The 12,684-nt window shown below is 32.8% G+C and overlaps 1 protein-coding gene across 1 annotated transcript; it reads left to right on the forward strand.

The window, feature by feature from the left end:
* The first annotated feature begins 2,622 nt into the window (after nucleotides 1-2,622).
* Nucleotides 2,623-12,684, forward strand: LOC138309671 (macrophage mannose receptor 1-like). Its single transcript, XM_069250884.1, has 5 exons — nucleotides 2,623-2,718; nucleotides 8,941-9,181; nucleotides 9,805-9,953; nucleotides 11,447-11,537; nucleotides 12,260-12,684. The coding sequence occupies exons 1-5, from the start codon at nucleotides 2,623-2,625 to the stop codon at nucleotides 12,484-12,486; spliced, it is 804 nt and encodes a 267-aa protein (XP_069106985.1). The 3' UTR covers nucleotides 12,487-12,684.

Consider the following 12,684-nt stretch of genomic DNA (forward strand, 5'->3'; position numbering starts at 1 on the left):
CTAATTATAAGTCAGCATATCTACAAGTCTTTGATATCTACCTTTCGACAATTTAGAAAATCTTGTTTTTTTAAGTGAAAACAACTAGAATTAAATAATTAGGGGTCAGTGTGCTAGTTTTCTGTTGAGTTTTCAATTTTTTTTCGAATTTCATTTTTTCAAAATCAACTCATCTAAACTACACTTAATCGTATAAAAACAAATATAGAACAGATCAGTTTATAATTTTTCACAGTATCTTAATACGCGTATTATGGTCATCACAGTCAACACACAAAATATTTACAGTGTTAGAAATTAACTTCAAATAGCTAAACGGCGTCATAATAGTGATTTCGTTGACAATTCTGAAGAAAAACTGGTATTTTTTCACAAAGAATCAAATTGGCCGCCAATATAGAGCATTTTCAAATATAAATCTAGTATAAAAAGAGTAGACGTCAAAAGATATTTTTAACATAGCTACTTGCTACAAACAGAGACTTATAATTAAAAATGGGTACGTTATTTTATCACCTGGAAAAATGTCAGCAATGTAAACATTGATCAGGTTTTATGCATGGCAGTCAATTATGTTTTCACTCTAAGAGTGATCCAACACCTATTTAATTGCAGGAATAGTAATTAGTTGTGGCTTTATTAGTTTAAATTTCTTATTAATCGCCAGGGTCATGTAAGGACGTGCTAGATTTGTATGTGGAAGGAAAACCGGAGTACCACAGAAAAAACTCATCGACCAGCGTAGGTTTTACATGTGTTTAGTTATATCAGCGGGTTTAGTCTGTATGCCCTATTGCTAAGAGTGTAAATTTCAACAGATAAGTGTAAACTAAGTAAATAAGTATTTATGAGGATTGCACTTACATAAAAAGAATGTGCACCAGTATAGTAATGGCCTATTGAGAAATGTTAGAGATTATAAGTGCCCGTAATAGATCAAACACACCAATTGAAGAATGGTTATAGAATATTTCTGTATCACCACCTTGTAAAGTCTTTGTTTTTTTGTGTGTTTTGTTTTTATTTGTTTGGTTTTTTTGGTGTTGGTTTTTTGTTTTTTTTTTTTTTGTTTTTGTTTTGTTTTTTTTGTGTTTGTTTTTTGTTTGTTTGGTGTTTTTTTTTTTTTTTTGTTTTTGGTTTTTTTTTTGTTGTTTTGTTGTTGTTTTGTTTTTTGTGTGTTGGTTTTTTTTTTTTTTTTTGTTTTTTGGTTGTTTTGTTTTTGTTTGTTTTTTTTTGGTTTTTTTTTTTGTTTTTTTGGGGGGGTTTTTTGTGTGTTGTGTTTTTTTTTTGTTTTTTTTTGTTGTTTTTTTTTTTTTGTTTTTTTTTTGTTTTGTTTTTTGGTTGTTTGTTTTTTTTTTTTTTGTTTTGTTTTTTTATTTGGTGTTTTTTTGTTTGGTTTTTTTGTTTTGTTTTTTTTTTTTGTTTTTTTTGTTTTTGTTTTTTTTTTTTTTTTTTGTTTTTTTTTTTTTGTTTTTTTTTTTTTGTTGTGTTTGTTGTCTTTTTTTGTGTGTTTTTTTTTTTTGTTTTTGTTTTTTTTTTGTGTTTTTTAATTAGGAAAAATGAGTGAATTAAGTATAAGGGAACTCATATTATAAAAAAGTTAGAAATGAAAGAGTAAGTAATATATATGAGGTGAATTGAGTGAGATATCAGTTGTTTGTAGATGATGTAGAAATAAAAGAATTATAGTATAAATATGTTTAATGTATGATTAATGGAATAATATATAGTGTAAGAGATAAGAAAGTATAAGATGTGAAACATTGTAGTATGAAACATAATATTATTGAACCTGTAATATATAAAATAAACAGAAATAATATAAGTAATTTAATATGTAATAAAGATGGTACAAGAAAAAGTTAGATTTAACAAAATGAGTTGAGTGAATAAATTATATAGATTGTTATACAACATGTATTAAGATGTAAATGTTGGGTGTGATATTTAGTGTATAATTAGAGACAGAGAAAAAAGAACATAAAAATAGTAGAAAATTGTAATGAGAATAAATGAAAAATAAAGTTACTTATACGTTTTACTATTAATAAATAGAGAGAGAAGTTTATGTATTAAGAGAGTAGTTATATGTGTTAGGTGTAGATTTATAACGTAGGAAGTAGCTTATGTTTTAATTGAATGAGAAAGTATAGTTATATTTAAGTCGTCTTGTGAAAGATAGAAGAATGAGAATGAAAGAATTGAATAGATTTGAAACTATGATTATAATATATCGTTTTTTGTGTGTCTGTTAGTATAGATGGATTGATTGAAGAGTGTAAGATGATTGGTTATGGATGAATTGGATGGAGGAGAGTTGATGTAAAAAATTGGTGAAAAAGAATTTAGGTGAAAGATAGTAATAAGTAGAAATGAGGAGAGATAGAGATAGAGTAAGAGATAAGAAATTGATTTAAAGATAGAAAAGATTATGAGAAAAAATTAAGTAGAATAATAAAACAAATTTAATAGAAGAAGTGAGATATAAATATATAAACTTAACGATAATATGAAGGAAACTTGATAGAATATAAATACAATATAAATAGAAATAAGTGAAATAAAGAATGATGGTGTAAATGTAGATAGAGAGAGTGTTAGAAGAAATATATAGTTATAAAGATGTGTGATAAGGAAGAGGAGATAAGAATAGAGATGATAGGAAGTGATAGTGAAAGACTGAAATTTAAAACGAAAAAAACGAATGAGAGGTTTGTGGTATGTGTAAAGAAGATAAGATCGTAGAGAGAGTGTATAGTATTGTAATTAATAGAAAATAATATAATATAAAATATATAAATTGATTGATAAACTGGTAATTGAAAGATATATACATAAATAATCCAATATAATAAAAGAAATAGAATATAATAAAGACAGAGATAATAAATGAGTAATGAGTAAGAAAAAATGAAAACATTAAACGAGATAGAATAAATAATAAATGAAAAATGTGAAGTTGAGACAGGTGAATACCTAATAAAGAATTAGTAAAATGATTATGTGTTCGAATAAACTATGGTAAGAAAATGTGAGTAAGAATAATTGGGGAAAAAGTTGAATAAAATATGTGAACAATAACCGAAATACAGTATGTGTAAATGCGATGGAGAATGACGTTGAGAGAATGAAAAGACGAAAGAAAAAAATGATTTGATAAGTAGATAAAGAGTATAAAGTGAAAGATTAAACCATGTAACAAGAAGAGAGTAGTTAAAAATGACCGCTTGACATGTACCGTTGACATGTACTGATCGCTGGTTGGTTGTTAATTTCTCCGGGTAAAAAAAAAAAAATATAAAGAAAAAGAAAGAAAGAAAGGTACTACGGTTTTTTTCCTTCATCATTAAACCTGGAACGTCTTAACATGACCCTGGCTGTTTATGGGACGTAAAACTTTTCTATCCACACTTATTCCAGAACCGATAGAAGAAAGTAGTTAGTGTGTTTTCCATTGACCCATTCCACTACTGCCGTCACGTTTGCTGCGTCAGACAGGAAGTGACGTCGACGAATGTCTATCTTAATGCTTAGGAATAGAAAAAGGTCACCAGAAACTAGGTCAGACGAGAAGACAGCACGAATTATTGATACATACCCGTTTCGCTTTATAGCAGTTATTTATCATTAGGAATTTCTCTTTTTTATCTTCTTTTTCAGTAAAACACCAACAGAACGTTTTCTGTTTCCCACGGATGACTGTTATCGCTTACAATAGCATTAGTACCTTCGTATCCCGTGTTAATATATTACAGAGTTTACTCCCTTGCGGAAAGGTAACCAAGCGTCACGTCATTTTTTGTGGTTTCAATTCACGTTGTTTTCTCTGTAAAAACATTACGTTACGCTCGCAAACACATGATGTCACAATCGATCGCCTACAAGGGCAGATAACTCTGATATGTAAATACAGAAGAGCAATTTTGCACTCATTTTAATGTACTTCTCATGGAGAAAACGTCGATAGTTTTTGTCGCAGGATATGTATATTCGAATCACGTAAATTTTGATATGAGAAATTATTTTTTATTAGTTTCAATGTTTTACCATTTTATCTTATTAATTTGCCTGTTTATGCGTAGTTTAAATAGATACATGTATACATGATTAATTGATAATTTAAATATGTGTCATACTTATGACTAATGACTTATAATTGCTCTCAAAAAGTGATGATGATAAACGTACGTAGTGGTGCTCAATTAATTTCATCGCTAGGTATTTTGGCAACACATGTGATGCCTTAAGCGACAATTGTTATTTATGAAATTTAATGTTAAGCATAATTAATGTAGCGATATTAAAAACAAAACACAAATAAGTTCATTGTACTATATATGTTTATATATAGTTTTAAACAGTGAAACGTTGCGAGGCGTTCTTTTATACTTTGCATTATTTTTTATTATTTGTTTATATTTGTAATTATTTGAAATATTGAAAGTTACTAGGTTTTTGATGTTTATTTCATTGTTCTGGTTATGGATTTCCTGAATAGAAAAATATGCATTCATAACAACAGATGCTGAGTTTGAATAGGAAGGCTTTGCATTTTGTAATTTAGTAAAAATTAAATATCAACACTCAAATGAAAACCAATGACATTCTGGACACTACAAGAATGAATGGCGTCATAGTCTGCATTGCATTGATTTCGTCAGCTACAATATATCGACGGATTTTTCAACATCAAAAACCTGATGAATAAATCAGAGGATAATAGTTGAAACACTGTGGAAGATATCGTTTTAAATGAAAAGGTTGTCAGTTTCAAACTCCAGTAGATGGCGTGAAAACCAAACAGAATGTAATTCCCATCTTGCGGATATTATGGAGTACAACAGAAGAATATCGAATGATAATAGAACAGATTGGATAAAACTCTTTATCTGAATTTGTAAAACAGCGGTGGCGTATTCGTTTACCGCTCGAATTTGAATAGAACATCCACGGCCAGACAGTTTGGAACAAAATTTATGAGATTTTGGAGACGGTGAGCTTTAAATTTGTTAAACACTTTTATTTATAATCTTAATTAAAGGCGAATGAATTCTTTTCTGTATTAGTTGCCGTTAATGAATAATTTGATTTATACATAATCATTCTCTCAAGAGCTCATTCAACATTACATATCCAATTCGTAAGTGATATTTTTGGTGGGTAGTATGGTTATGAGAAAGGAGTATAAAAAACTTTTAATTGTTCATGATAACTAAAATTATATTAGTAACTTAACAATATGAAGCCCCCAGTCGGTTTGGAGTCTCAGTTTATCGAATTTAATTGTTCTGATGGAAATGTATTTGAATGTTTAATTAATTTCATTGGTTTGCAATTTGCCTTTCTATAACGTTGTTTTCCTATTTAGTTTCATGTGTATATTAAGCACTGTCAATGTCTTTATGTATCCGATAATCGATATGAAATATTTACAAAACAATCCAAATAAATCACTACTTAAGTATATAGAAAAAGAAAAAAATCGCCGTTAACAATTTCAGCTTTGCGAACCCCGTAATTCCAATTGATTAACCGGCGTAACTCACCCATTTCAACACCAACCGCTACTTACCAACCATTAAAACCAATACAGACCAACTATAAATCGAACACTAACAAAACTGGACCACACCCAGATCACTACACCTACAATTAACATACCTGCCACCCACGCAGATACACTAACAAATTACATACACAAACAACCCTACAACCATTCAGACAATCACTAACTAACCTACCCAACAAACAAGGACAAACACAACAACTGAACTAACAACTACAACCACCCAGATAAACCACTTACTAACCTTCCCCAACAACAAGACAAACCACAACAAAAACCTGAACGAACAACTACAACCACACAGACAATCACAACTGAACCGACAACTACACTACAAATACTACCCTGAACCGACAACTTACAAACATCCTTACATCTACAACTGATACCAACCAAATGCAACTACACAGACACACCACAGCTGAGCCGACAAAATACAACTAACTATAATGAACCGACATACGACACCTACAACTGAACACGACAACTACAACTATAATTTATGAAAACCGACAACTTACAATCTACAAATGAACCGACAGACATACACAACAACAACTGAACCCGACAAACTACTACTAAAACCAATCAACTACTAAACCACACAGCAATAATTATCTAATTATAACTCGACTACATGCTCCTTACTACTGTTGCCAGACTTACGTATTTGTAGTACCGGGTTCCCTAAAAGGGTTCTACCGCAACTTGAAACCAGAGTACGTCTTATCTCGCAACTCCGTGTTTGCTTCGTACAGCAATTCCTCTGTCCTAGTGATGAAGGCTGGATTACGGTCTCCAGTACTACGTGTTAATATGTTATCGAACAAGTACGTAGACCTTTAAGATGGTGCGAATCGAAGGTGCAGCCTGAATGTTATGAAGATTATGTCGTTTTCTGTACCGCGCCAGCAAATTGTTTTTAAGCGCAGCCTTAAATATTTTTATTTTTATTCCCACTTCTCAATTTAATTGAGGGGAAATTTATTAATAAATAAATGTTTCTTCAATTCTTCAAAAACCATGACAAGCATGAATGCGTTTTCGATAAGGTCACCCGACGCAGTATGGGGTTGTTGGTTTCTTGGGTATGGCAGTCTATAAAATATATTGTATGATCGAAATAGATAAACCCACTCAACCTGCAATTACTAGAAGAAAATTGGTTTCTTGCCTTCCAACCATTGTTATGTTGACCCTGACACTTGTTTAAATAGTGAAATTCCCTCCAATTATTTAGAGAGCGTTGTTTGCGACTATTGGGGGAGCCAAACTTGATTAGGGAATCTCTTATATTCCAGACGGAAGATAAGAGGCGCCCAGCTGTAATTGTAGCCTCTCTCCCGTTTTTATATAATGCCATCTGTCCAGTCGGATTGGTAAGTAATCTTAATGGATATCAAAATTTATTAATCTCAAAAATATACATGGCAAATGTTTATATACATAATTATTACAACGGTAAGGAATATATAACCTTAGATGTTTCTTGTTCGAATACTGCGAGATACGGTTGCTAGGTACGGTTCACAATGTTTATTTTACAATGGGTACTCCGTTATTTCTTTATCAAAATAAACCTTGCAAGGCCTTGTTAAAAACAAATGACGTTGGCTATTACATGTAAGAAGATGTTGAACAGAGCAAACCCTAAATCGAAGCCTATACTCCTGCTTCATCTTAACTTCAATATAATGTAAGTTTATACTTTTTACGTTGGAAACAAATATTAAGTGCCTTTTTATGCATTTCAAATTAAACATGAACTAAAATGCAATTTAAAAATAATTTAAATTTTAAATAAAATGACAAAACTGGAACCAAAGGAGTCAACAGGTTTGCAAAAAAGATATTTTGAGAGTATTACATGATACCTATATATCGTATGTCGTACTGTGACTTATTATGCTTATCTATTATTATCTTCTTTTTATATGCCAAAACTGTTTCAATGGTACACATTCACCTGCCTGCCACAGCATCCTACACGAATTAAAAAACCATGGGCCGGGTGGCTCGCAATTTCGGCCGAGTGGTTAAGATGTCCCGAACATATTACCTCATCAAGCCCTCCACCACCTCTGGGAAGGCGGGTTCGAATCCCATAGTGGCGGGGGGGCAGTAGTGTATGCCAAGTACTGACCCCCGCTGGTCTGGGTGGAGGCTTTTTTCGCCGTCTTCTCTCCGAGGGTACTTCCTACTACTTATCCGTGACTTTACTTCTCCTTCCGGTCTTTTTCCTCCAAACCTCCCTGTGTGTTCCTTCCTTTCCTCCAAACATCCAACACTGGCAACGGACCGTTGCCTTAGACATGACCCTGGCTGTTAACATTTAGGTACCCGTTTAAAAATAAACATAAAACCCAAAAATCCCAAACAACAAAAACGAAAGAAAACCCATACCTGCATTGTGCTTTGAATATTGTCTTTTATTAGTATTAATTCGGATGTGCCTAAGTATCATTGTTACCCAACGCTAAATAACGTCCAATTCCAGCTAGGAAGAACATTAACAAAGAGTTACAGTACCTAACAAACAACCTACTGCGCCAATAACTCGTGTACCGCTTTGGTTAATACCATTTACGTTTTAGGAGTGTTCTCATCGATTTACATTAGTATCGATCTGATTTACAACGGTAACGCGGTCGCCCATCGTAAACCAAGTAAAAGAGGTCATTTATCAAATTAGTAAACTTTATGTTAAGTTTATTATTTCCCTTACACGATATAAACAAATTCATATTAAATTCAAACAACTCAAAATAAAAGTTTTTTATTTATATTCAATGGGTCATAATAAAACGTTATCACTATGCGTGGGCTAGGTCCGAATAAAGTAGTCCGCATCATTTGTCTTCAAAAGTGCCCAGAAATTACCGCTACAATTTGCTAATGTTTATTCCTTAATGTACTTTTGTGATTGTGAAAAACCACTCGGGAAAGTGAAAATAAAACCGACGCAGTATTGTATTTGTTATCTGTATTAGTCAAAAGATCTCAGATACCATATAAAAAAAGATTATTTTGGTCTTTATTCTGCTATTATAAAAATATTTAAAAAAATTACCCCAAATACATGCGATGTTTATTCTTAACAAATTAAGCGTTTTTGTGTGTTCAAGGCCGGAAACAATGTCAGTTTATATTAATGTCATTCCGTTACAATTTACCATTCCTAGTAGTGTGTAAGTTTTGATCAATAAAGCGGTGACATTTTGTAATGTATGACCTTTTACCTTTACTACTTTAGAGGTCAAAGGTGAAAACTTTATTTATGAAAATTTATTTTCTAATGTATAACACTTAAAGCTTCTATGCAGGGAGTATGTGAGAATTAAGATATACATAATTTGATAACTTCACTTATTTAGGACATCAAAAAAACTCTGACAGGAAGTTTGTTAATATACACCGGACGTAAAAGGCGAGCGGATGGCGCGTGGGTGTTCGCCTCCAGTGGAGAGAAGGTCGACACCTCTTTGAGGACTTGGGCTGATAGTGAGCCACATGGAGGCAAGCAGACGTGTGGATGTGCGAAATTATCAAATGGCCTGTTAATGTCGGATTGCTTCTGTACGGGATATTCGCTTAATTACATTTGCGAGAAAATGCGTAAGTTCTTTGTTCCGCAAATATGTATTTTCTTTCTCTCTTTTAAACATTTATTTGTGAAATGTGATTTGTATTAAAATCAACTCTTTGGTATTCAGAAATTGACATCTTATTTTAAGATTAATTAAAAATCCACTGTTTAAATGTCATGCTAAATTCAGCTATAGATTCGTATTTTATCTTTTTTTTGTGTGTGTGCAATAATTAGTTCTATATATCTTTCAAAAATTGGTAACGATCTATTTGATCATTTTATTATTAAAGGAAATGAACATAATTATTTTTACCCAAAAATGATTTATGCTTTCCGAAAATTGTATTAAATGATCGTTGACAATGCAACGTCTAAGAGACTGTTGACTTGAACCCATGATGACAAATTGTTCCCATTGGCATGAGAGTACTGTAGGTCATGAAAAGTAAAAAATTTCCCAAAGTCATATGGACATTCTCGTTTTTTTTTACCGGGAATATACATATTTTGCAATATTTAAGGTGGGTTAAGAACATTTTTTTCGCTATTATGCGTAGCGTTTTATCGCCCGTAAGTTAATAAGAATATATATGTATGATTTCATAAAATGTGCGACTGAAGTAATTAAATGTCGATTTCTATTTTATAGCGAGACCTATCATGACCACCGGTATACCGATGAGTACAGTTTCTACCGGAACTGGAAGTAAAGCCTGTAAGACGGGATGGATAACGTCCCCGGAAAAGTGCTACTACGTATCTACATCGTCTGAAAAAACTAACTGGAACGATGCAAAAGTGAGAATGATTCTTTAAAAATCTTCTGACCCTGTAGCCCAAACTTTAAACGTGAACATTTCCGTGAGTGTTTAATTTCACGACTACTACGGGTAAACATTTCCCAATGTTGTTAATTTCGCGTTAATACATATGTTTACTTTTTGTAACATAGCTGCATGTAAAAAAAGAAACATTACGCGAGATGGAATTTTTTGGAGCTTAAAGCTGACAATGCAAGTTAAAAAAGTATACATTTGAGAAAAAAAAATTCTCAATTTTTTTTTCAAAATTCGTTTCTGAGACAACCCCTTGCATTTCTAAGGACGGGCAGTCGCCAGTTTGTTTTAGCTCTGCTTTTATACAACACCGGGTACTGACCCCTATATAAAGCGCGTGAACCACACACACGTGCAATCAGTCGAACGCTTGCTGTTCCAGGTGTAACAACTAACACCTGACCTGCTCTAGATCTACTGTACTTTATACCCCAGACGTAATAATAATAAAATGGTTAGTTACTTTCAATGTTTTCTCAAATTAGTTTCTAAGATATATATAAAGATCTATACAGTTAAATTGAAAGTAATGAATGAATTCATACCTTCTTTCCACGTGCGAGATCCATTTTGATTATAACGTAAATAAACACGGAAATTCTAATAGGAGATAACATTGTCAAACTAAAAATAAATACTGCACTTACCTGACAAGGTTTCATTGAAGTAATATTGTCAGCTAGATCCCAAAATATGTCAAATACGAGCTAATAAAACACTTCAATATACATTAGATATAACACCCAAATGTACATGTATGTGCCCTTGGTAGTTTATATATGGAAGCGTCACTTGTTCGGGACAGGTGGTCACGTGCAAGTGGCCATTAGAGTACATCGGGTACGATAGTATACGTGGAGATATGTGGACGGATTATTTTCAGGATTTTTATTTATTTGTGTGGAAAGTTGAATTTGTGAAACATCTAAAATGACAGTTTACAAGAGTTGACATGTTTGCTTGCTAAGTAAGCCCTACACATATTTACAGGTAAGGGGTTTTATTTATGTATTAGTAGGCGATACACAGTGGACAACTGTGGACAAAAGGTGTATATGTTCATGACTGAGTGCACGTGTGTCGATTCACGCGCTTTATATAGGGGTCGGCAGGCGTCTCGTATCCAAGCAGAGTTCAAGCAAAATGGCGTCTGCCCGTCCTTAGAAACTCAATGGGTTGTCTCAGAAACAAATTTTGAAAATCTCAAATGTACATTTTTTTAACTTGCATTGTCAGCTTTAAGCATATTTTGCGCGATTAGTGTAAAATTTCCCTCGCGTAAATTTCCACGTTTTCAGTATTTTATTTGCATTTATGATTATTTACTTACAAGACAAATATATATTCACAGGAAAGAAATGTTGAAAAAGCAGAACTAGTTTACAACCCAAAGATTAGAATATACTGTACATATGTTCTAATAAAATGTTGATAAGCCATTTGTCATTTAATCAGACTCGCTGTAAAGCTTTGGGAGCTAACCTCGTTGAAATCGCCACAGACGAAGAGGGGGCCTTTTTGTTAGATCGCTTGCCGAGTTGGGTTGGTAAGTAAAGTATAAAACTTGAATGTTAAGACCCTAACCAAGTCCCAGTTTCATGAACATTCCTTAACTGAAAGAAATTCCTTATGTAAAATTCCCCAGAAGAAACGTTACAGAAGCTAAGAAATATCAGAGGCCAAGGGGTCTTTCCTAAAATATGTAATGAATCTCTATGGAGCATTTTAAGCTAGGATTCCTTAGATTCAATAGGGAATGTTCGTGAAACTGGGCCCTGAACATCGCTATACAGAGTTATATGGTACTGCTGTGCATGTGTTTCTATCATTCACGGTTATTTATTCTTTAACGACTTTAAATATCCGGTAAAATTAAATCCAATTCTTAAATTCCGTCTTTGCATATTATACAGTTAGCACCCTTGCGGGTAAGTATCATTCTGAAAAGTGTGTCGATTTGCTTGCGAACACATGACGTCATAACCAACACATGCCTGCAAGGACAGATAACTCAATAATGTGCAAATACAGAATAAGTTGATTTACAGAAAACGTTCATTACTCGCTCTGCATAATATCTACAGTGGTACTGGTCGAGATACCCGAATATATTACCTCCACCTCTGGGTCACGTGGTCGTATCACAAATGGGACATTTGAAAGTTGAAGGTCGAAGCTCGATGGTCCATCTGGTTTTTTTTTCGAATTCAATTGTTATATCACTTAAATCAAACCAAACCAACTGTGTCATTTCTGGCATTATTTTAGGCGATGATGTAATATATACAGGCCGTAGGCGTACGAGTGATGACGTTTGGATCTTCAGTAGCAATGAGACGAACGTGGATACCAGCAAGCGGTCATGGGCGATCGCCGAACCGAGTGGAGGATCTCAACAGTGTGGATGCACGTCTGCGCCAACAGGCTTTTTAATGGTAGATTGTTACTGTACCGGTTTTGAGGTCTTCTTCATTTGCGAGATTAGGAGAAATTAACTGATTTGTTGATATCAGATATTAAGATTTAAGCATCAGTTTTCTTGTATTTGCAACAATTTTTATTTTGAACTTTCGTTCCTTTTCTTTTCTCTTCAATTATTTTGTTAATGTATTCCAAACGTGTTTTTCCCTAAAATATCTTCAAATTTATCATTTATAACTAAGTAGTTTTTTGTTTGATTAATGGCTTCTTAA

Source organism: Argopecten irradians, chromosome 15, assembly GCF_041381155.1.
Source record: "Argopecten irradians isolate NY chromosome 15, Ai_NY, whole genome shotgun sequence".
NCBI lineage: Eukaryota > Metazoa > Mollusca > Bivalvia > Pectinida > Pectinidae > Argopecten > Argopecten irradians.

Excerpts from the sequence above, each read along its gene's own strand:
- LOC138309671 (XM_069250884.1), top strand. The coding sequence starts at position 2,623 with ATGTGTGATAAGGAAGAGGAGATAAGAATAGAGATGATAGGAAGTGAT. Across the intron at positions 2,719-8,940 it reads AAACGAATGAGAGGTTTGTG|GACATCAAAAAAACTCTGAC; the intron begins GTATGTGTAAAG and ends TCACTTATTTAG. Across the intron at positions 9,182-9,804 it reads TTACATTTGCGAGAAAATGC|CGAGACCTATCATGACCACC; the intron begins GTAAGTTCTTTG and ends TCTATTTTATAG.